Raw genomic sequence first — 25,544 nt, 5'->3', positions numbered from 1 at the left:
TTTTTGTGTGGATCCGGAGAGGAAGTTGGGAGAGTTGTAGAGAAAGATGCTTTCCAGCCTTAGCAAATTAATTGGCAGGGGTGTGGGGAGATGGGGACAGGCAGAGGAAGGTGTTTTATGACACGTGGTTTGTGGGTGAGCTATAAAATATCGAGACACAGAGTCTAGAGCGGCACGGTCCATCATGGTAGCCGCCAGCCACGCTTGGCTATTGGGCACGTGAAACGTGGCTCCACATGTCACTTCCACACGGATTTCAAAAACTTCCTATTAAAAAAAAAAAAAAGAAACGACCATGATAATTTTTATATTGGTTACATATTGACATGATATACTGGGTTGCATAAAACATATCATTAATTTCATGTATTATTTTTAATTTTTAATGTGACTCCTAGAAAATGAAAAATTCCATATGTGGCTCGTATTTGGGGCTCACACTTTACTTCTACTGGACAATGCTGGTCCAGAGATTTCCCTTTTGGATAACAGTCACTGGGTAGGTGAGGGTAAGCGAGGCCAGGAGTCCAGTGGTGTCTCAAACAGGACAGAGATGTTTACAGCAAAGGCTCCAAAAAAGCAGGTCCACCCTGCCCTTGGGAATTGGGGCCTTTATTATCCAAGACGCAGCGGCAAGAGTTCCATGTGGCAATTTCAATGGAAATATTTTTACTTCTGAAACCTAGTTTCTTTCCTAAACTCCCCGCAAGGCAAAATGGATTATTGCTTCCTGGAAATCGAAGCGGCGGACTTGAAAGTGTTTCATATTAAAAACAGAAAAGCCCAAGGAGGAGGAAAATAATTACGTTTCTAAAAGCTTTTAGAACAAATGCTTGCTTGTGAGAAATAATTTTCCTATAAATATTTTATTCCTCCTTCTCTTTCTTCTGTCCCCCGAGCTGAAGAGTTCCACATGGACATCCGGGATGATGTTCCCCTTGGGAGGGAAGATCAAAGCCCCCTGTTCTGCTTGCTGCTGAGTTTTACTCTGGGCTTTTGCAGTGTCTGCTCCCACCCGCCTGCAGGGCTCTGAGATGAAGTGGGCTCAAAACTTTGGAAAAACAGAAAAAGAATGCAGAGAAAAATCCGTAGCTTCACTGCATCTGAGCCAGCTGTCTCCGACAAAAACGTCCAGGGCTTGGCTTGAGGGAGAAATGCCTTCGGTTTGTCTGTGGGAACCCATCTGAAAACAAGACATTCCGTAATGTAAATAGCAAATAACTCCGGCTCGATGCTAAACATGACTACAGAAAACAAGGGGCCCATTCGATGGGACTTGGAAATATTTGAAAAACAAAAACCAGGAAGACTCTAGAACCAGAGTTCCCCAGGCTAAAGACTGGGTCTTGATTGGTCCTCTCGCCTCAAGCCCAGTTCCACACCTGTCCTCGGCCTGGCACTCAGCGCATGTTTGCTGGCCCCGTTTTTCGACCCATTCAGAGAGCATTGAGTGGAAACAATGTGCCCAAGAGGTTTAGCTTGGAAAACTGGGGAAACGATTATGCCACTGACAGAAAAGGGGAGACTCGGGAAGGACCTAGTCTTGGGAGTAGAGCATGGCTTAGATTTAGTCGATGTGTCGAGATGACAGTAAGCATCCAGGTGTCCGTGGACAGCAGGTAGCTGAACAGAGAGGACTCGAGGTTATCTCTGATGATCGGTAGCACTGAGTCAGCTCTTAGCTGAGGGCCCAGGATCCTATTTGGTGTAACCCTCTCAAAGGGATGTTGATACAGGGCGTGTGTCCGGATGGATGAATTAGGATGGCAGAGGGCTGAGAATTGTGGCTAGAACATTCGGCTTCGAGGAGCAAAGCCTACAGGGTTATATTTTGCTCTCCTGGCGTTCGGGGGCCTGACCCGCGGCAGAGGTAGGCTGGTTCAGTGCCGCTTCTGGGAGATGATTCGCCATGGGCCTCTCATGTTTTTGCTCGTATTGCAAGCAAGGCACTGACTGCTTTGTCCCAGACCATCTTTCCAAGGATGATGTATAGTGAGCAGTCTTGGGAGGCAGAGACGAAGTTTCCCTCCAGAGCAAAGCTCAGATTTGTTTACAGCTCTGAGACAGACATGGAGTCTTCTTCCACAGCAAAGGGCAGACACGCTTACCGCTCCTTACAAAAGATTCGAGTTTCCTACACTCTTAAACTCGGAGTTCCTCCCCGTGTCACAACCCACTGTGTGTACAGAGGTCGGCTGAGGCTCTTCGCATTGCCCTGTGGGACCTGGGGCTTGGGGAGCTGGCTCAAAAAATGCTGATGCTCTGGCTGCGGCAATGGCCGTGAGCCCTTTGTCTCTGACCCAGGAATCTCGAGTTTTCAACCAGCATCCATACAATGGTGGCAGGCTCGCTCGCTGGTTTGCAGGTGGGGGAAAATCTCAGGCCCTGCGGAGCTTCTGACAGTCACTTGCAGATTTCTATTCTAGATCCATGAAGGGCTGCGGAAGACCCTGGAAGGAGTCTGTAGTCAAAGCCAAGTCAGAGAGAGCTCTTCTCTAGGGGGTGAGAAAAGAGAAGAGAACAGGACCTCACTGCTTTGGGACTTGCCTGTCATTACGAATATGGGCTCGGGTGTTTCGGCAGCACGTATTAAGAGCATGCAATCCAGGACACTCAGACAAATGACAAGTAGGGTAAGTGGGTGATAAGCCGCACGTTTGTTGTTTTTTTTTTAAAAGCAAAACTACTCCAAAAAGGAAATTTTTAACATAAATTTGGAACAAAAAGGATATATTTAAAATTGATTAGCTTCTCATACTTTTCTACAACAAAAGCAATTCATTTAAATGAATTTTTGTGATCCTAAGGCTTTATTTCCTTACTTTTTTGGGTCCTGAAATGAGTAACTATAACCATTATTATTACCCAATTACCTGCTTCCTTGGTGCTGACAGATTCATTTTAATACAAAAGCCCTGCTGGGCCCTGGAGGAGGGGCCCCTCCCATCACCCCACCCGCCCCAGAGCTTCCAGAAACAGGATGGTGAGAGGGGCCGACGGGGCAGGGGTCTTCCAACAAGTTGCTGGTGCCCCACTAAAGGGAGTTCGAAACACATGCACCACGCTTGCAGACGTTTAAGTTGACATTTAATTTTTAAAATGTACATGTAAATAGTTGCGAAGGATTTGATTTCCAATGCATTGCTAGTAGCAGGAGAAAGAAACTGTCCCAACTGTCTGTGGCAGAACTTTTTTTTTTTATGATGTAATTTATAGCCCCTTCCATGAAGTAATTATGATTCCTGATAAAAATGCTTGAGTAATTTCCGGATAGACTTTAACGGGATTAAGAAACCCTGAGACGTTAGGGTTTCTCCACTGAGCTGTCTTAAGACGCGCCAATCAGCCTTCCGTGGCTGTGGCTCCCTTTCCTTTTCTCGAGGTGTGTTTCAAGAGAGCATTCCTGAATCGAGGCCAGTTTGAAAAAGAATTTTCACACCTACGAATAACGAGTTTGAGAAGGTACTTTAACAATCGACATTTTAAAATAAATTTGCTACATCTCTTTTAATTATAGACAATGGATTGTAAGTGCCATAATGATTTGATACTCAGCATCATCTACATAAACAATAGAGAAACGGGTTATTTTGTGACACCTGGGAATTTTATATTGTTACTTTTCTCCCCTCAAATTCACATTTCTACCCTCCATTTTATCCTAATATATTTCTTAAAATTGAAAGCTTAATTAACCTCTCATAATTTTCCACAACAAAAGTAAATTTATGAATTTTTGTGACCATAAGATTTTACTTTTTTGTTCCTGGCTTAGGCAATTGTTACAATTTTTATTAATACCCAAATGATAAAAATGTATACATTTGGATATTTATTAAATATAAAATTTTAATTTTATTGGAAATATACCTCTGGGATAAATGATGCTGGTTTATTCCCCCTCCCCAAGAAGGTCATGTACCCATAAATAGAAATTTCCTAGTACTGGAAAGAGCTGGGATTCACCATGAAGTCTGTTCTTGTTTTTAAAACGTTAAGCTCTGAGGATTGTTCGCCTAATAAGTACCCGGGAGAGGAAGGCGTTTGTTGTAGTAATATTACTCAACTCTTTGGATTTCTAAGTTATATTCTGAAAACGCCTTTATCTGCCAGCTGTCTTGACTAGGTAACTCTTTCATCTTTGTTGAAAGCAAGGAACTGAAAAGGACAATTTGCAAAAGGGTGAGCTCCTCTTCCTGATCCAAACCGGCCCTTTTGGTGACCCCCGAGTTTTAATACACCGGGACAGTGCCCAGGAATATGCAGGTAAACTGGCTCTTTGGAGGAAGAAAAAAAAGAGAGAGAGAAAAAAAAAAAAAAACGGGCAGGGAGGTTGAAAAAGTTGTTGTATAGGTTTTGCTCATTTCCTTGGTGTAAATACTTCTATAACCACAGAACCCTGGCAGCTGCCTATTTCTAACGAGATACCAACTTGGGTGTCCACAGCTAACAGAACAAGGCAGCAAATCACAACTGGACACGTGAGTTAAGAACTCACTCTAACCTTGCAACGTCACCGGGTCAAAACCCATTCCAGGCTGCACACTAGCCCCCCCAGACTCAAGCACAGGCCACACACAGTGCCTCGTTCCCTGGCGCCCATGCCCTAAGCGTCACGCCTACGCACCGGGGTCTTGCCGAGACGCCGGTCCCTTTAAGCGCCCCTTGGGAAGGCGAGGGCCAAGTGCACGTGCAGCCGTTCAAGGACCACTGATTGAGATGAAGGCTGGGCTTGGGGTCCGCCATGCTACAGCCCAAGTGTCACCTCCTGTAACTTATGATGGAGGAGGACTCAAGCATGGTGTTTAACTTCTCAGAGTCTGTCTCTCTACAAAACAGAAGCCAAGACCTGCCTTCCGAGGCAGCAGGGACCGGTGCTGGTGTCTGGTGCTGGCATTTGGCAGATGCCGCATGGGTGGACGTTACTGTCAGAGTCCTTTTGGGTGGAAGGGAAGAGGCTTGGAGGGTTGATGATTGGGGTGTTGGTATCGGGGGAAACGCAAGAGCCTTGATACTTAGGGTCCTTCCTTCCTCCCTCCCTCCTTTCCTTTTCATTTCTCTCAAATAGTCACTGCTTATCTTAAAATGCTCACTTCCAAACAGAGCTTTCAGCTGTTCCTCTCCTTTTTATACAATCTTTCACCTTACAGACCACAGATAGAGGCTGGGAATCTCCACCTTATGTGAGAAGACACCCGACAGCAACCACGGCTCTCTCAGGAAGTGGCACCTAAGGCTGGCCCATCTTGGATGCAGCCAGGAGGTTTAGTAACCAAGAAACAGACGGGTCTCCTTCAAAGGTGGTTTCACCTGTAAGGCAGCCCCATCGTCTGGTCCCACAGGGCTTCATTAGAGTGAGGTTGCTGGTGGCTCTACTGGCTTGTTAAGAAGGCTTTTTAAAGTCTTGTTTAATGACCACGAATGGCAGGGCCAAGCCATCATAAATTCGCCACATTCTAAACAATTCTAGGGCACAACCAATATCTCACACTGTATTTTTCTTCACACTATTAACTGGACAGACAAGGAAAGTTTAATGGCAATGTGGTTTTTTTCTGGTAACACAAAAAAGGTGCCCTCATATTTAATGCTAACTAGAAGCTTACTCTATCTTAACTATCCAAAATATGCTTACCACGAATGTGTGTGTGTGTGTGTGTGTGTGTGTGTGTGTGTGTGTGTGTGTGCGCGCGCGCGCGCGCGCAAAGTGTTGCAGGATATCAGCCCCCCCATAAAGTACCAATCTTAAAAAATAGCCACAGGTGAAAATGGAAAATCTTGATAACAAAAGCTTTCAATACAAAAATGCTGTTTATACATTTTATTTAAAACAAAAATAATCCCAGTAACTCAAAAGCAACACTTGCTTGAAAACTTAAGAAAACAGTATAATAAACACAACCAACAACGCTTTCCCGAAAGAAATTCGATCGGCTATCATGCCTTCAAACATTCCCCCAGAGGAAAAAATAAAATAAAATGAGCTAGCTGGGAAGGCCCACGGCAGATTCCCCAAAAGGTTTAGGTACATGGCATTACTAAGTGTCTACACCAAAATCCCAGAATCTTCTGAGTAAGCCTTTCCATCTTGCCTAAGTGTTTTTGTCTGCTGGGCTTACATTGGTATACAAAACAAACCTGACATCAATAGGACGTTGGCTTTAAGTTATTTTTCTGGGGGCAGTCATGATTAATTGGTGCAATACCATTCATACTCCATCTGGTTTTATTTGTGCCCAGTGGGATGCGTATTTCATGGCTGTCCAAGGTCTGTCTATGAGTGCAAACATGGAACAGAATGATTCTTTGGACAAGGATACAGGACCTTTATTATCACTTACCCAAACGTTTCATGTCGTTTCTTTTTTTCTTTCTGTACTGTGAATATTTAGAAACAGATGTCCCTACTAACCAGAAGGTTTTCACTAAATATCCTGTTGGTTTAAACTGCAAATTTATTGTTGAGATAGCCATTAGACGTATCCAGGCTTGAAATATATACCATTGCTGGTCAATGTTGGGAGTTTTGGTCCATCTGCACTACCATACAAAGCTGGATTTTAACTTGCTCTGATGTCTCCAGAATCTAAATGTTATCATAGAACTTAAAATGTTCTAGTTTGTCACATGCGTTCCTTCAAGGAAGCATGACACCAATCCTAGTAAAGGTTGCAGTTGTGTGTTTTACAACCCCCAGTCCCAGCCATTCTGAAACTCCACGCCCTGGTCCAGTCTTGGGAATGTTTTGCTCATTTGAAAATTCCTCCTTCCACCCCGGCAACAAATGTCCTTTGTCTCATAATAATTAGGGAAAAAAAAAAAAAATCCCTGGAAGATCCAAATTGAATAACAATGAAGATCTGATTGGAACCTTCATAAGCCTGACAATGTAGAATTGTTTTTCTTAAAAAGTGTGTAACCACATTTGTCTGGGCAGCAAAAGACACCACAGAATTAGATCAGAATAGAATTTCAACTGACTCCCTAATTTCCTTAGAATGGCTTATATTTCAAGCCCTTCCTGTTGCTTTCTGATAGAGTCGGTGTACATTACTAACTATAAGTGATAAGGAAGGATAAAAACAGCCACTGCCCTAAAAGTACGACTGAAATTAGAATTTAAGTTCACATTTGTCAATTAGTCATTTAGCATAAGTTTAGTTACAACACAGACTATTTGCAATTCTGTTCAATCAGTAGATTCTTAACCTGACATTCTGGGACTGCCCCACTTGATTATTATGACTCCTCTTGATTTATAATCACTTCCTAACCTCCACACTGGGCCAGGACCAGGTCTTTAGATGATAACCGATAAACATTTACTAATAAAATAAAAGTTACATCTAAATGGAAGGCCACATCTGAATATGATGTTTGTTTGAAATACAGGCAGGCGTTTCCTTAATTTGACATGTGACTTTCACTCCAATCTTAAACCTATAAGAATTTCCAGCCTTGTAAAATCTGAGATGAACTGTTTGCTGTAGGACACGTCACTTGTTCTGATCTTTCGGAGTGCTTCGACGTGAAGGCTTGGGAGGACTGACCTGGTTCTTGGGTGATTTCCTCCTTGCGACTCTTCTTAGAGCTCTTGATCCCAACTCGGAAAATGCATGTGTTCTATTCAGCCTTGACCTTGGCCAACAGATGCACCAGGCATTCAGGTGTGAATCTCTTCTCAACCCAAAATAAGTAGAAACGGTTCTCCGGCTGTCTGATCACAGAATGATCGAGACGATGAAAAAAAGGAAGAGGAAAAAATGACTAGCTGAGGCTTTTATATACATTCCTTGCTCCTAATATGTTTCTGACAAGAAAAATGCAACGTAACTACTTAGAGTGAGTGCGACCACAACACTGTACAATTCTGGGGTCCAGCGGCTGGGCACATTTACCGTTAAAACCAGAAAACAAAACCCCACAGCAAAAGGAAACCAGCCAGAAGTTAGCCCCCATGTTTTGTTTTGTTTTGTTTTTTAATATATATATACATTTTTAGAATATTCTGCAAATCCCGGTTTTGAACAATAACAACAAAAAAGGACAAACAGGCTTTATATCAAAAACGTCCGTGTTCTTTGTTGTTACTTCTAAAGCAGCTCGGAGGATCTCGCCATGTGGAGTGTACTGCAAACCGACTCCATCAACGCGGTCTTGGCAGGATAGCAGCACGGGGTTTGATATTCCGTATTCATCACTTTTGAAAATGTAAACCTTTCATAAAATAATAATTCTCTTAGAAATCGGAATCATTCAAAGGTCTGATCGTCCTGTTCCCTGAGGCCTGCCAGGGAGGTCTGGCTTCATTCCATGGGGTTCCTGCTCTCTCGGTGTGGGGTGCAAGTGCCACTGCATTTCAGGAGGGCCCTGAAGGACAGCCACGGAAAAGGGCCCCGTGGAAGGAGGGCAGGAGGGCTCTAGATGTCTATGTGGAGACAGGCCACATCAAGCAACTCTCTAAAGGTCAAACTGTCATCGCCAGAATTTAATCCCCTGGTCACTTTTCATCTGAATTTTCAACTGAATGAACCTCATGGGTTTAACCAAACATGTATGCAATCCTAAATAATGTGAGTTAAATTCTGATTTGCCCAGGGACAAATAAACCCCCAAAGAACCAGGTCAAAGGGCCAACAGATGCATCCTTCACAATGAACCACTGTGTCGACATGCAAGTGCACAGGACCTGGTTGAAACGAAGCACCTCCTTGGCCAGCACGCTCCAGGGTTTGTCAGGTAGCTGAGACCCAGGGCTTATTCTCATCTTCTCAGAAATGCTTTTAAAGAATCGAGAGACAATCATCTCACGTGGAAAAAAATATCAACTTTGCTAAGAAATAGTGTAGAGGCCATAACTAAATACAATAAAAAAAAAATGCTGAGATGCATGTATTTTTTTTTTTTTTTAAGCAGCTTCTGGAACATCGACCACAGCATTAAACACTGAACATAGTACATTCCAAAGGTAATACGGATAAATGTATATGATGCTATAATGCCACAGTTTTCATGCGCGTCTCAAGGCTTTTTGAACTTGGAAAAAAAAGTTCCTGGCTTATGAGCTGAAGATCTCACTTCTGTTGCTACTTCTCTGCAGTTTCCCACCAGTTTTTCTTTTTTCTTTTTTTTTTTTTTCTTAATGCCCAGGATATACAGATAATCCCCACATCCCACACCTGGAACTTTTGTTTTCCTTTGTCAAGTTTTCAGATAAAACCAAACTGCAATGACGAGATAACGTTTGACGTCGTAATTTCACAGACACGAGTCCATTAATCCACGGCACCTCGTTTCCGCGCTGCCTTCAGGATTGACGACCCTTCCCCCAAAGTCATTTAAAGCCGCGCTTTCAACTGCACAGGCCGACGGGCGGCACGGCGGCGGCGGCCCCGGGGGCGGCCACACTGCTCCCAGGCCCACGTGCGTCTCCTTTCCTCACGCCTCCTCGGTGGTGGCGCTCCCAGCCTTCGCCACCTCCCTCTGCTAGAAAAGGCACGGGGCCTCCGCTTTCTTCCCTCCACAATGATAAACATCTTACGCGTGATCAAAGTCTCAGGAGTGTTTTCTCCCCAGGCTCCACGTGGAAAGGGACCCCAGGGTGCCAGGCTTGGGCCACGACTGCTCTTCCTTGACAGTGGAATCCCCAGCTCTGTCAGCTTCCTGACGTTGGGCGACCACATGGCTCTTTTTAAAACCCCTCGAGCAGGCCAGCGAGTGTCCCGACTGTTCCCGGAGGAGGCCGGCCCCCCGAGCTGGGGCAGGTCGGGATTGCAAACTGTGGCCTCCTGCGCAAAAGCAGGCACTTGGGGCGGCCTGATGCTTCCGGGTAACCCTAGTCTTCCTGATGCCGAAGTCACGGAAACGCTCGCTTCCTTGCATTCCAGAGGATTCTGTTTCATAGGCAGAGCCAGGTTTTTTGTTTTTTGTTTTTTTTGGGGGGGTGGTGGGGGAGAGCGTATCGAAAATATATGAATATACACATCAGGACTTAAGGTACTGGATGATATTGTATAAATTGCTAAAATGCTTCTCGGCACAATTGGTAGCTTAAAAAAATACTCTCCTATGGTTTAAGGGCATTTTTCCTGTCACTGTCTTTCAGGATGGCGACCTTGGCAGATACCGAGTCCATCTGAAGTTCCCGACTTCTCTCTTCCAACGGAGTAGGTACCATGGGAGCCACGTGCAGAGTGCCTGCTCTTGGGGCCAGAGAAGAATGCACTTCCCTCCAAGCACCTCCCTCTATGAGTATGACAGCCCCCCCGGGGCCAAGAAGTGTAAAGAAAATGAACACCTTCTTCCGAACCTCCGGCAGCCAGAAACCTGGCTTCTGGAACAGTCACGTCCTTTGTCCGTTTGTTTGCTCTTCAGATGATGAGTCAGTCCGACCGACAGCGACAACGCGGAAAGCAAATCCACTTCTAGGCACAGGAGATGCAGGTGGAGCCGCACAGGCGGGGCTTGGCAGTCGGTGGTGGGCTTTCCAGAGACAGGATGCTCGATGGGGCCGTCTTAAATAAATAAATCTTCTTCTCAGTAATGTAAAAAATAAATGGTATTTCCCTTTGGCAGTAAATAGCTGATTCGACATTGAGCCTGAAAGCCGTTTTTTTGTTTGTTTGTTTTTGTTTTTGTTTCTGTTTGCTTGTTTTTAAGAGACCATAGCTTCGTTTCATGGTGCATCACTGGCAATGTGTATCATCTACTGCTTGAGTGAACCTCTTGCATATTTGCTGGTGGCAAGGCCCGCTGACTTCACTTGTGGCCCAGGTAGGCCCCCAGGCTGATGCAAGCTCCCACCAGGGCCAGACTGAGCAGCGCCTTCAGAGACAGCCAGGAGAAGTCGAACAGAGGCCGCATGTTGGGCCCGTACAGCTCCACGAAGGCGTCCTGCAGGGGAGAGAAGAGGGAAAACAGAGTGAGCGCACGGAAGGCCGACCTACAAGGAGACGGCCCCCGCCACGGCCCCTGCCGGAGCGGGAGGGCCACGGGAAAGCACTCTCCGGGGGCAAAGATTTCCACGGCCATTCAAGAAATATTTACTCAGACCCTATGTATGTGCCGGGCACCACGGAGAAACAGGCACCACGGAGTGAAACGGGTGAAAAGTTCCTGCCTCGAGAAGCTTCCATCGGGCTGAGTGGGATGAACGGCAAACAAAATAAACGCACCATCCGGTGGATTCGAGAGTGGCACATGCTCAAGGGAAAAACGAAACCGCGAAGGCTGTTAAAACACGAGAGGCTTTGCAGTGTTCACCCGCGTGGCTGTTCATGAAACAGTAAAAGACCAACGACTGAGCCCAGACTCCCTTATCGACTGCTTGCTTTATGCCAGGCACTGGTAACGAATGCCTAACGCGCATTGCTTTATTCCTAATACCCATCTTATGGAGTCATTTGATTTATTCCTGTTCTGTAGAGAAAAATAAAAAAAAACAAACAAACAAACCTGAGACTCACAGAGGTTAAAGGATTTAATCAATGGCAGGGCAGGATTGGAACTCAGGTCCAAACCAGTGCCCTTCCCTCTGCTGATGCTCTCACGGACGACAGCGGCTCTGTGAGTGTGGGGTCTGCCCGGGGTGCTGATGTGGTGGACATAGGCCGAGTGGCCTCCACTGGTGGCATGCTCAGCCCCCGAGGTCAAGGACAGGGTGCTCCTGGGAAAGGAAGCCGTCACAGGGTTTTTCCCAGGGGAGGCTGGACTAGGTGACCACGGCTCTGCCTTTAACTCACGCTGTGAACTTCACGAAGCATGTGGTCATTTACGGTCAGATGTGTCACTGGACACACAACACAGGTCCCCGAGGAAAGAAGGTGGTTTCCTCCCATGACAGTGCTGTAGCAAAGGCCTCTGCGGGGTCTTAGACTGAACCGATCACTGAACGTTCATTTCTCAAGATCTGCTGGGGAAGATTAGGTTCCACATTTGGACCTAATTAGCATCTGGACAACTCTCTAAACCTATCTGAATGTATATAAATCAGTACACGAAATGCTTTTTCACGTGGTGTGATTTACTCGGGCATCCCAACGACCTGAACACATTGCATAGGGTTTCACTGTGCGGAGACAGGAACGGGGGGGACCTCTGGCCTTGCTGTGTGGGGGGTTCTGACGACCTTCACAGCATTTTCGTCTGTTTGGGGCAAGTACTGCAGTAGAGGGACCAGGTTTCATCTCTGTCTCTCAGGGCTGTGTGTCGTTTTGGTACATGTAGGCACGCAATAAATGTTTGTTCAATTAACGATTGAAGTTTTCTGAGTTTAATCATTAGTTTGATTTTATGTTTGGTATAATATTTCACCAAGGTGCTTACTCAACCTGTTTGAAATTATTCCTTCTATATTCAACAACCTCTGGGAATCATGGAGTAGTCTTGAAGGTGAGAGTCTAAGGCTTCATTAGGGGAACTTCCCACATTATTAAATATAGGCTTACACAATTATTTTTCATGACTGAGTAGTATTCTATCACATATGTCATATAGACATATGATGTGCTTTACTGAAGAAGTTCTTTATGTGGGTTGTTTTAAACTTTTGCTATTATAAATAATATTATGACACATCTTTTACATAAATGTTTAACTATTTGTTCAGATGTTTTTTTTGAGACAAATTCCTAGCAGTGAATGCACTTGACCAGCCATCAGAATTGCTTCCCCAAGTCACAAAGGGTTTCTGCTGAGCTGTCCTCATTCTCACTGGTTGCCCTGGTGGACAAAGCTTTAGGGCAGTGGTCCTCACTGCGGGTGGTCTTGCCTCCCGAGGGACATTTGGCAGTCATGATTTTGGAGCGGGGGAGGTGCTGCTGGCATCTAGTGGGCAGAGGCCAGTGATACTGTTCAACAGCCCACAATTCACAGGACAGCCCACCCCACCCCACAGAGATTACCACCAGCCCAAGGTGCCAACAGTGCCAAGGCTGAGAAAGCCTGTGGAGAAAGATTTCGAAGAAACTCTCTCATCATGGACCACAGAGGACCCAACGGTCCATCTAGTGTGTCGACAGCTTTGGTCACAGCACCAGATTAGTGACTTAGCCAACAACAGGGTGGGTGACCTGGGCCTTCAGATGTACTGGGTTATTAGCTTTTACCAGGAGAGGGCGCAAGGGTTTTCTTCTTCTTTTTAAATCTATTCTTAAAATGTTCTAAATTTGAGCTTTAGCAAAGTGAGGCTCTAACAGACATAAAAGAAATATGTGCTTAGTGCTCTTTGCACAAAGTTGCAGTCACAATATTGTCGAGAGACATATTCTCCCTATATATAATCAGGGATCAACGGGGCAGGGAAGGGTCAGGACATGTTCATGGGCAGGAGAAACTCTGCCTCTTGCAAAGTGCATCCTGGCTGTGAATGTGTAACAGTGTCCCCCCTCCAAGCTGCTCTCTCTGACGGGGGGACGGGCTGAAACCACCAAGAGCCCAGCCAGAGAACACCCCAAGTCCCTCAGGGCACTAACTGGGCTGTCTGCAATCCAGCTTGACCCTGAGAAGATCAGAGTTCAGACTCTGCATTTCTTTCGTTACCGATGGAGTTTTCTACGGCAGACTTGTAATAGGGGTGAGGAGACTGGCCATCGGACCTTTCTGGACAAGGAGTCATCCCGGGAAAGTGGAGGAAGCAGGGACCAATGGCTGGCATTTCTTCCCTGTCTGCCTGGTGCACAGTCCCAGGGGGCAGAAGAAATGCCTCTCCAAGTACCTCTTCCTCTCTGGGGCTGGAATAATCCCTTCCTGTGACCCCCGTCCCCTCATGTACTTAACTGTGCTTCTAACGGGCCATTTCTGATATGCATGTAAGGAAAAACATTTCTAGAGTGAGATGAGCTATAGCAGCATCTCTTGACCCAAAGAATGAGCACCGAGGAGCTGACACAGCCCCCAGGGATCTGAGAACAGCTCTGGACTTGGGGAAGAAGGTCTGGGTGAAATCCTGGCCTTGACATTTTATTGCTTATGACCTTGAACAAATTACCCTACCCTGAGCCTCATTTATCTCACCCATAAAATTGGTTGTTGTGAAGATTAACGTGGGTGACTCAAAGCCATTTGTCAACGCGGCCCATAACGGGACACCGTGGAAGTAAAGTATAGCCTCGCTCCCCCGTGTGCCCTCCTGCAGAGCTGCCTCAGACCTCCCGCACCTGCCTGCCCCGCGGCAGGGCTCAAGGAGTCCTCCGAGGCGCCGGTTTACAGAGGCGCTGTGCTGGCCCCTCTGGGGACTCAGCTTTTGGTCCAGAGATGCTTGGTGATTTCTATAGAAACTGTGAATTAAAACATACATGTGACGTGTTCTGGTCAAAGGCAGACGTGGAAAAGCGATGCCGTCTACGCTGCCCCCCCCATAAGCTACGGAGTCGGGCTGTGGGGCTGAGGGTGCCGTCAACCTCCCTGGGGCTGGGTCCCCCCGAGCTGTGCCCGTTTCTGTTCCAAAGTGCAAAAGAGAGCCTGGGGTTTCAGGACTGAAGGCCCCTGAAAGCTACTTTCGCGGAGTCTCTCTGCGTTTTCAAACATCCTGATTAGGGCGATTTCCGAAGTCTGTTTGAACAGTCTGTCATTATTTGTTTAAGTTTGAAAGCTGTTTTAAATAAACACATGCTCATTTTATGTATTAAAAGCAACAAAGAGGGAAAAAGAAAACTGGGCCGTGGTCGTGCGGTTCGGACGAAACCCCAGTCTACATGTTCAGGAGGCGCCGAGCCCTCGCTCAAGGCAGGACCAGCCGGGGCTCTGCCCGATCACGGATGTGCACGGCGCGTTCCCAGGGGAGGTCCCCTGTCCTGCTGCCGGCCCCTCACGTCAAAGAGGAGGCAGGCAGCGCCCCCAGCTCCGGATGCTCGTTCGCAGACAGCCTCTCCAGACTCCCCACCAGGAGACCACGGACGGCCTGGGCCTGAGTTCCCCCCGGGTCTGTGCTGATGGGGCAGGAAGGCCAAACTCGCGGCCCCAGCCCCTGCCACAGGGCTGGACGTGAGCCAGGGAGGTGCTGCAGGGAACAGACCAGACTCGGACTCTGAGCTGGAGGTGCTGGGGGGTGGCGGCAAAGTGTCCCCATTCCTCCCCAGTGCTGTGACCATTCCCGCTCCCTGCAACACCCCTCGCCTTCCCTCCCACACACACATGCGCACACACACACGCACACACGCAGACGCACACACGCACGGACGCACGCACACCTCCCTCACAGCCCCCACCCTCCAAAATCTTCCTTCGCTCTTCAGACCGTTTGAAAAGTTCTATTTAAACCCGACTTCAAATAAAATGAAATTTGAAAACAAACGAATCAGAGGGGCCAAAGTGAAAAAGGATGGGGCCGAACGGACAAGCCTGGGTGGGGGTGGGGAGCCCCTGAGCTCTCAGCGGAGGTGCTGCCAGGTCAAGGCGAGCGTGAAGAGAGGCCTTTCACACGCGGCAACGAGCGTTCGAAGCTTTCGAAGCTTTCCAAAGACTGTCCTTATTTATTTATTTTTTTAAATCAATTCCTCTTCCAGTTATTTATCTTGCGAAAATAATAAAATGCACAGGTTGCTTATAATAGTTAAAATCTGAAAAGAAATGTCTGAACACGGGACTGGTTAAGTAAGTTATGGCACATCCATACCGTGGAATATGGTTCGGCCGTTAAAAACGGTCCCCTCTATTTACTGGCAAAGAAAGACGTTCCCGATATCAGACAGCGTGAAACGGGTAACAGTTAAACCATCGTCTCTGCAAGTTCGGGCGCCTGGCTCAGCGTCGGTTCTCAGCCATTCGACCGCGGGGAAATTTAACGTGGCGTGGTTGGCGCCAAGAAAATGAGAACTTCGGCGACCTTTGAGCTGACTGTACAGAGCTGAAGCAAGCGTCACTGTGTCCTGCACAGAGCAGATCCTGTCGGCCAAGACGAAACCAAACACCGCTATCTAATGCCTTCGATAGTTTCTATTTCTTCATGGCTTTATAATTCTGTCTCCATGGCGATCACCTCCCTCACGACAACGTGAGGGTTCGGGGAGGAAAAGGAAAAGGGCGAGCCAGAGGGACACACGACGTCGCGCGGGAAGGCCAAGTTCAGATCCCCAGCGCCGGCGTCATGACGTCTAAGGAAGAGGCTGGCTCGTTTCTCAGAGGGGAGGCATGAGAACCCCGAACAGGTGGAGTGAACGGCTTATGGTAGGTACGAGTAAGCAGACCGGAGGTGGAGGGGACAGCAGAGGCTGGGCTTGCTCTCCCGCCTCCCTGCGTCATGGACTGGGACCCAGCGGGCGTGTTGGCTGCTTCCTCCATCTCGCTGGGCGCCTCCTCCCGGCCGCCCTCGAACTGCTTCCTCCCATCCCAGCCTTCCCCTGTGCCCCAAACCTGACCCACCCCACCCCACCCCACGGCAGCCTCGTCTGTCCTTCCAAGTGTCACTGAAGAAGTCACCTGCCACGCGGACTGGTCCTGCTCCAAACTCAGCGGGTCCTTGAAAGCACTTCGCACTCCCTTACTCTCTGTCGCTTTTCATGACGACTCCCAAGAGCCACCACTCGTCTCTTCTGTCCTCACTGCTGAGCAACTGATGTCACCTCCTTCTTCTCTGAGAAAATCGGGGCCACTGGATGAGGACAGCTGCAGCTTCCTGTCCTTTCTAACTTGTATCTCCTCCGTCTGACCTGCCTTGATTCTTTTTACCCTCTTAAATCCCGCTGTCTCCCGATGCTTCTGGAACCTTCCTTCGACAATCGTCCCTGCTTTCAACTACAATGTCAACGCCCTCCTTCCTTTGGTTTCTTTTTCGTTAGCATATAAAACATTTAGATTTCCTCGGTAGGAAGACATGCTTCTCAGTTAATCCTTGAAAGCAAGGAGCTGGGGGCTATTTATCCACTGACGGAATTAAATTAAAAAAGGAAATTCAGATTTCCTCAAAATGACCACGCTGACAGTGCGTTCCACCCTAAGCAGTGTCTTCTCTCTCCTTGCTCTCCTGGACAAGCCGCTAACCCGCCCTCATCCGCTGCCTTCCACCCTTCACGTTAACCCACGTGGCCTGGCTTCTTCCTCCACGGTGCCTCTGAAACCACCCCCAGGGACCACCGAATACCCCGTACGCGGCTAAATTCACTGGACGCTTTTCAGGTTGATTCTTACTGGGTGCTCTGATGCACTGGACACTGAGACCGCTGAGGGCCTTTGCCCGCGGGGGCATTCCTTCTCTGCCTCCTTCACGGACTCGTCCTCCTGTGCCGGCCCTGACCGCTACCCGATGCTCCTTGGGCTTCTGCCTGGACACCGCCTCCTCTTTCTCTGCCTGACCTTCTTCCCTCTCATTGTCTCAGACACCACCCTACGATGCTGTCTCTGAAACCTTCACATCCAGCCCCGCCTGCTCCTCTGACTGCCAGCTTAGGATCCCAGCAGCTTGCTCAGATGTCCCGCCAGAACGTACGATGCAGCCTGCCCCAAAGCGAAGCCGTCACAGTCTCCTCCAGCCAGCCCGCCTCTCCTCCTGGCTCCTCTGTGCCTACGCTGTGACGTAAACCTACACCCTGAGAGTCTGCTAGATGTTCTCCTCTTCCTCACCCTCCGCCCCCGCCATTCGTTCACTGGTCAACCTCATACTCGTAGGCTGAATTTCTCCAGAAGCGACTCAGAGACAAAGACTAGGGTGCAAGCAGTTTACCTGAGAGGAGATCACAGGGAACACGAATGGAGTTGGGGGCGGGGGGGAGTGAGACAGAAAAGGGAAAGAAATCCTGAGTTACCTGAGCAAGCGAGCTGCTACTGCTGGAAACTGGAACTTAATCCTGTGGCAAAGCTGGGGTGCAGTGCAGAAAACGCCCCTTTCATTACCCTGCTCAGGACCCTAGGGAGCTGGGGCATTTATACGTCAACTCCTTATAGTCACCGGCTGAAGGCTGCTCCCCAGCAGTTCCGGCCGGTCAGGAGCACAGGCAAAGTGGGCTCCAGAGGCCACAGAAAGCCCTTAGGGAAAGAGAGACAGATGCCGTACCTTCGTCTGTAGCTGGGGGTCAAGCTGGAGAGACCTGACGTGGTCAGGACGAGGGGACTCGACAGGACAGTACATGCTCCGCAGATTTAACCACCTAAATGCCCGCCAATCCCCGATAACTTCTCTCCCCAGCATCACCGCTGCGACTTCCCATCTCACCCCTCTGCCTCCCGTCTTCCGTCCCCTGTCCACACTGCAGCCAGAGTGATCTACTCAGAATCAGAGCTGCCACGTCCACGCTCAGTCCACATTCGTTACTGCAAAGGTCCCAGTGCTCTGGCCTCAACCTCGCTCTCCTGCTCAGCTTCTGTCACTTGAAGGCAGTTAACTCTGGTTCCCTCAGGTATTCAGTGTGATCATTTTCTGCAGGCAACTTTCTCTAAGCCCCTAGGTTGACTTAAACAATCCCGGGTTCTTCCTTTTATTATCTGAAGATCATCTGTTCACCTGTCTCTCTTCTCCCACTCACTACGAGCACCTGGAGGTGAGGAAACCACATTTTATTTATCTCTGAATCCCTGGAGCGTGTCTGTCACATGTTAGGCACTCAGCAAATGTTTGTGGAACGGAAATAAACTGATTCCTTCTACTATAGGACAGGTTTGCTAAACATATCTTAATAGACGATATTTTTTTAAAGGGGGAGGGTGTTCAAAGGACAAATAAATAACAGGCTTAAACAAAATTGGTTTTTTGTTTTGTTTTTTCCCCCAGCAGACTCGTCTTCCTAGGAGGGGATGATGTCCAGACAAATCAAACAGTCAGCGTCTGTGCCATACTGGTTGTTAAAATATTGTGAATTACACCCTGCCTGTATGCCTTGTGAGTCTCCGAGAGAGAGAGAAATTGTGCAGCATTTTCCAAACTCATTTGACCATTTAGCCCTCTGTCAGGGATGCTGTGTTACGAAGATACACTTCGAAAATGCTACCTGGAGGTAAAAAAGCATTGGTACCCCTCGTACAGGACAGGGAAGACGATCGGAGGTCCCAAGCGGCTTGACGCCCACGGGAACGGAGAAGCCCTTGTGGTACCTAGTCCTGCGTCCCAGTGAGACTCACTCCCATCGCTGTCTGTGACTGCACCAACTCACGGCCTACTGAATGCACTGGCCAAGGCAGAGGTCAAGCTGGGAGAAAGGGAGAGGAGGAGGGAGGGGGAAGGACACATGCACAGCAGAGCGGAGGCTCCCCCGAAGCCGAGGAAGCAGAATTCTCTTGACATCAACCGCGCCTGAGATCAAAAGGGGAAGCGAGCAGCCGGGCTGCTGTGAGCAGTGGCCGGCAGAGCACACGCGAGGAAGTGAGGACTTTTTTCTACCTGAATAAAGCAGCTGGTGAGGAAGTGACTCCATTTCCCCCCTTATCACTGGCTGGGCAGGATTTCCTCTGCAGCCACTTTGTGCTGAATGAGTCTTGAGGGTTCCGTCTGCAGATCAGAGCCACTTTGGCAGTTGCAAGCTTCTGTCCCCTGTGGCTCTTCCTCCCGCACCACCCCCCCCCCCACCTTTACTCCCAAAATATTGATTCCGGGTTTAAGGGAAAAGGAAGGGGATAAAAACAACCCTTCAGCATGTAACTGAAGGACACACAGCTGCCTGCCCGGCCTGAGCAGCATGACACCCCCTCTGCCAGGCTGGCAGGGCCACCCCCAAAGTCATCTCTAGTAAAGGGCTGGATCCTGGAGGGTCTCCGAGCCCAGGGGGAGAGGCTAGTTGAATTACAGGCCAACGACATAAAATGAAACCTAATCTAAGGGTCATCTGGATGTAACTGGAAACCTGCTAGAGAAATGGCAGGAGATGAAAAACCCAAACAAAACAAAACCCCAAACTTGCCCGCCCACTGCGGCGGGTCTAGGGACATTTGGGTGTATTTTGCGATGCAAATCAAGCTGAGGATGCAAATCAGGCAGAGGCCCTTGGGAGCTGGGAAATGGGGTGGGGGGACGTGAAGCCCAAACGGTTCCTTCCCTTCCTGAGCAGGGCACATTTTGAAAATAGTTTGCGGAGGAGTCTGATGCTCCAGGGGACCCTGCAGCCATGGAGCCAGGTCAAAGGCCGCTGGTCCCGTCCACCTGCCGGAGGAGAGCTAAGCCATCACAGACGTTAGTCTAACTGCCTCCGGGCAGGTGGGAGGTGTTCCCTGGAGGGAAATCCAGAGGAAAATTCCCACTGTCCTAGCCATGCAAATACGGCAGGGAGAAGGGACTCAGCCACCAGTGCTTAGGTCCCTCCTGCCAGGAGGTGCCAACAGCCCAGTGCTTCGAACGACGGACCATCGGTAGAAATGGGCCATGCAATGCACCTATAGCAAAGTGCGCTAAAAATATGTCAATGATTGTGCTAGCTGGTTCATCACGTCCCATTTGGTTCATCCTACACCAAAGCAGAAGAACCTGTGGCCGTATCTATACCAGACCTTGAAATCTCATCTTCAGGTGCCATATTCATTCAGGAACCAGAGAGTTTTATAAGGTGCCAAGGAGTCTTAAAGCCAAACAAGGCAGGCTCTGCCCTATAAGGCCTGCTCGGTAATATTCTCATGCATTCACAGCAGCTTTAAGGGGCGTGAGAGTTTTCTCAGCGCTTTCGAAGCACAGTGGTGTGTATGAGGGGTGAGGGTGGGGGTGGGGAGGTGCACGTATCCATTTATCCTGCAGGGTCCTGGGGAGGATGGAAGAGACGAGGCAGCTGACCTCACTTCAAGGGTGGCTTCTGCGGGATCCTGCCTTGAGTGCTTTGACTTTAAAACACAGCTTCTCCATTTTTCTCCCGTACCTTCCTCATTCCACTACCTTCTTTTGGCGAGATGCCTCGGAGGGCCCTGCAGCCTCTGGTGCTTGGCCTTTTCTTGCTTTTGGGCTTGTGCTATTTTTCACTGTTTGGGGGAATAGCACTTTATGATCTCGCGTTGGGCATGAAAGGATGTCGAGCAAAGAACGTGTAATTATTATAACTCAACAAAAAAAGACAAGTAGTCCGATTAAAAACATTCAAACAGGCAAAGATGTGAACAGACACTCACCAAAAAAGATATACGCATGGCCAAGAAGCTCAAGAAAAGGTCCTCGACATCGTTAGTCATTAGGGAAACACAAACCAAAACCGGTATAAGGTATCACTTTACACCCACTAGCACGGCTATGATGTAGAAAACGGACAATACCAAGTGCTGGCAAAGAGGAAGGGAACTGGAAGCCTCACACGGCCGGTGGGGATGGGAGATGGCGCAGCCGCCGCGGAAGCTGGCGGTAGTTCCTCAACACACTGAACGGTCGCTGCATAATCCAGCAATTCCTCTCCTGGATGGACACCCAAGGTCTCTGAAAATGTGTTTTCACGCACAACTCGTACACAAATATTCACATCAGCGTCACTCCTAAGAGTCCGAAGTGGAAACCCGAGCGTCTATCAACTAACGGAGCGATATGAGGCGGCGTTATCACGCGACGGAACGTCATCCGGCCCTAGAAAGGGACGAAGCGCGGCCAGCACGTGGAGGGCCCCCCCAACCCCCCCCCCGGAGGACGTCCACCGCAAGGCCACGTGGTGTGATTCCACTGACGGGAAACGTCCGGAAAAGGCAAGTCCACGGGGACAGTGGCTGTCCGGGGCTGGGGCGAGGGGGGAATGGACAGTGGCTGCTACTGGGTACAGGGCTTTTTTTTTTTGAGTAATAAAGTTCTGGAAGTAAATAATGGTGAAAGTTGCACAACCCCGTGAAATATTGAAAACCAACCAATCACTTTAAATCGAACTTCGTGTTATGTCAGTTAGTTAGAAAAACTTAATTACATTTCTTGCGCTACAGGAAGGGACTCAATTATTTTTATATGGCATGGCATGCGACAGAAGGACTTGCTGGTTCCCTAACTCTTGCTCACAGCTGTGGGAGATGGGACTCTTGTTGGTTAGAAACTTCGCACAATTTTTATCCTCCTATTAACGAATGTTTTAAAACGTAGGAGGTGGCATGGTAGGTGACAACTGTTCTGGGTGAGAAGCTGTGATGACTGAGCGCTAATCCGGGCAAGAAACTCACTCTCCCCCCCCCCCCCCCACACACACACACACACACACACACACACACACACACACACACACGCCTTCGATCTCCCCCATCCGAACACTTCATCGGTAGCTGAGCGCCAAGGACTCTCTCCGGGCGCCATCCTGGGCTCACACGGTTAGTGAGCTTACTCTCCACCGCTTCTTGTGCATCTCTTAGGACCTGACGTGAGATACCCTGATGCACGTCAGAGACTGTGTCTCCCCAACGACTGTAAATGACTGACCTGGTCTCTGGGGGGCCTGTCTCTGCCATGCTCTGGCCTCTATAACCCTCCCTTCTCCCCAGATCCACAGGTGGCCTCGTGCTCCAGGAGCCCCTCCCCTCTGTGGCATGGTGGCTGCAGCTGTGGCCTCCGAAGTGCCTGTGTGCATCTCTGCTCTCGACCCAGGCACTTGTCCCACAGAGCCCTCTGCCTCTCACGCCGATGTTCATTAAAACTGGTGACATCAGTGTGCCCCAGCGTGGGGAGCGGGGTGGGGGGTGCTCTGCTCCTCCTCAGTGTCAGACAGGACTCTCCACCGCCTGAGGTGGGCCGGGGTTCCCGGGCAGACTAGTGTTTGGAACGTCTCCACCCACTGTTCTTTCTTGGGTTCTGGAGTCGTGGGTGTGGCGACTCTCCCTGCCTGCCCCCGGGCCAGCGTCCATACCTGCCTCCGGGCATGTGAACATGGAATTCATCCCTCTGTGCCTGGCGGCAGAGGACTGTCACCCTGCAGGTCGCTGTCCGAGCAGGGCAGGGCCAAGGTGCACACCCCTCTGACCGCCCCTGCAAGAGTTAATTCATGAAAATAGGCCAAAAATGGGAACTGAAAGCAGATGCTTGCTGAGTTCTGCAGCTTGGCCTAATCACTGTCATCAAGACACTGCTGCTGGGGGTGGGGCAGGGGAGAAGGGGGGGGGTCTTTCATTTATTGAGCGTGGAGGGCCAGCGTTGGGGGCCAAATGTCTGATTCTCACTTGTTTAAATCAGCAAGCGTTGACTGAGGTGGGTGGCGGTGACGGCGGGCAGAGAATCGGCCCTCCTAATGGGAACTTGCTGAAGGGTGTGTCAGTGGGAGGGGGGCCAAGCAGAGGGGGTTTGTGTGGCTGGCACCCCAGCGGGCACCGCCAGGCCCCCAGCCATGCTGGTGCGACACTCGCTTTTAGGACGGCTGAGAAATCAGCAGGGGCATCTTTCCTGGATGGTCCACACTGCACTGGCCCCAGCGCCCTCGCCTTGACGATGGGCTCGGACATCTGCCCGCGACGGGATTCGCGCCCCCGATGGCGCTGCTCCTGGCTTTCGGTCTGCGGCAGATAAGCCGCAAACTGTTTGAACCTCCCGGGCTGTTAACAGCTTGCTCCAAAGCACCCGAAAACTGCTCTCAGCTCCCCCAGTTCTGCAGCCCGCGAGTCCCTGTGTGACGGTCCAGGTGACCGGGGTGATCCCCGAGCTGCTTATGAGATGAGCCTGTCCCCCAAACCATGGATGCCCTGAGGAACAAGTGTACGGTCCACGCTGGAGGTGAACTCGCTCAGGGGGTTCCAGATGGGCGTCCTACAAAAAAAATCTGCTTTCACTTTGTACTTTATGATTGAGTTCAGTTCACCTGGAAAGACTCAACGTGAATAAAAACAGACGCGTTTCAAGGCGCGTTGCCCGGCTCCCTGAGAATCCTCTTCCTTCCGCACGAGAGGGTCTTCCTGTGTCCAGGGAAGACGGCGGCCCTCTCCAGCACGAGGAAATGCAAAGTCCCTGTCAGCAGCAGCAGCTGTCAGTGCCGAACTGGGCAAATCCCACGAGGTCGGCTCTGCAGTTCTGGAACCAGGCTTATGAACGCACGGATGCAGAGACACAGTGTGGCCTCTCATCTGAGTGGCTGTTTACTGTGAAGGGCTTGTGACAGTGCGTGCTCTCTGTGGTCAGCACAGGGCCTCACACACCAACAGAGAGAGGGAGAGACAGAGAGAGAAAGACACACAGACATGGAGACAGACTCACAGAGATAGACCGAGAGACAGAGAAAGAGATCCTGAAAGCATCTACGGAACAGCTTCGCGTGAACGGAGGGGCTGAAAGCATCTCCCACTAGCACAGCCTCCAGGGGCACAGCTGACGGCCGGCGGGCCTGATACAAGGGCACCCTCTTGCCACGACGCCAGCCTGCTGTGGACGCCGACAAGGTCAGGAAACGATATGTGTGCACTGAACGAGGCCTGGCACTTAGAGACGCCGTGGCCCTGGGGGCTTGACGCCCACGGCAGCTGCCACATGCTCAGACACACCTGCCGCTGGCTGAGCACAGCCTGCGAGACCTGCCTGCAGGAGGTGCTCACGTATCAGCTGGCTGGACCCCAGTGGGATCTGAACCACACCCAAGAGCTTTACTACACCTGCTACCCTCAGCTGAGGGGCAGGGCAGGAAGTTCACAGGCAAATCTGGCAGGCCAGCGGTCAGTGCCCTCACCTACACGCATGGTCTGACAGCTCCTGCCATCACTGACACCTTGGAGAGGGTCAGCTCAAGTTGAATTCAATGATGCAAACTGCATAGACACCTGCTCTGGGCACAGCACTGCACTCAATGCCTGGGGGAAATGCAGATGATCACAGTGTTGGTGTGACAGTGAGCTCTCTGGACCCAGTGTAGTGCCTCACCCAAACCAAGGATTCAATAAACACTCTTCCAGCGGGACGACTCAGAGACAGCATCTCACTGAAATACCGTCCACACCTAAGGTCAAAAGAGGCAGCTCAAGTCTGGGCTGGCGAAGCCTTTGGGATGGACTTTGTGTCGAGCAAATCATTATTTCCACCAAGGGAACCCCTCGGCCGAGTGCATGAATCTTAAATCCATGCACAAGATGCTTTTCATAATAAAACTGGTGCCAACCTCAGATGGCTCTTGCCGGCACTGAGTAGCGATTCTTTCACGAGTGTGGCCTTGGCTGCTGTGACTTTGGTCTCTCTCTGGACGTGTCTGAATCAAGCAACCCAACTGCAGTCAAATCATTTATCGAAGAGTTTATTTAGTGTCTACTTCCGCAATGGGGATAGAGAACAAACGTGCCAAACCCCATGAGGCGGCTCTTCCAAATGTACAGAAGAGACTGGGGCCAGAGAGGTTACATAACTTGCCCAAGGTCACACAAGCTGCAAAAGCTGCAATTTGAATCTGGGACTGAGCAACTCTCAGGCATGTACTTTACCAACTACTCTTTGCTTCTCCTGTTGGAGACAGAGAAGGAGGATGAGATCCAGACCTTGAGGCGACAAGCCAGAAACACAGGAGGTCACCGAGAAAGTCCTGGGTGTGACAGGGAAGGCTCAGTACATGCGTCAAGTTTTGAAGGTGGGCAGGAAAAGACAGACAGAAGAGGCTGAACCTGGCTTTGCATAAGTAGAGAAGGGTGGGGACGGCATTTCAGGGCCATCGAGTGTGGGTCGGGGGCCCGACCGTGGCAGGTCCTGGCGTGGGCTCGTGTAGGCAAAATGAGCACGGCTA

The 25,544-nt window shown here is 49.6% G+C and overlaps 1 protein-coding gene across 1 annotated transcript in view; it reads right to left on the bottom strand.

Annotated features, from left to right (window-relative positions):
- Positions 1 to 5,806: 5,806 nt before the first annotated feature.
- The window catches only part of BCL2 (BCL2, apoptosis regulator), a 166,936-nt gene continuing 147,198 nt past the window's right edge, over positions 5,807 to 25,544 (bottom strand). Inside the window, exon 3 of the mRNA XM_011361061.1 lies at positions 5,807 to 10,893. Coding sequence (XP_011359363.1) covers positions 10,759 to 10,893 — 135 coding nt within the window. The 3' untranslated portion in view covers positions 5,807 to 10,758. The remainder of the gene's footprint in view (positions 10,894 to 25,544) is intronic.

The sequence above is a fragment of the Pteropus vampyrus genome, unplaced genomic scaffold, assembly GCF_000151845.1.
Source record: "Pteropus vampyrus isolate Shadow unplaced genomic scaffold, Pvam_2.0 Scaffold62, whole genome shotgun sequence".
Taxonomy (NCBI): Eukaryota; Metazoa; Chordata; class Mammalia; order Chiroptera; family Pteropodidae; genus Pteropus; species Pteropus vampyrus.
The sequence above is the reverse complement of the archived record's forward strand: the minus strand, read 5'-3'. Positions and strand labels throughout refer to the sequence as shown.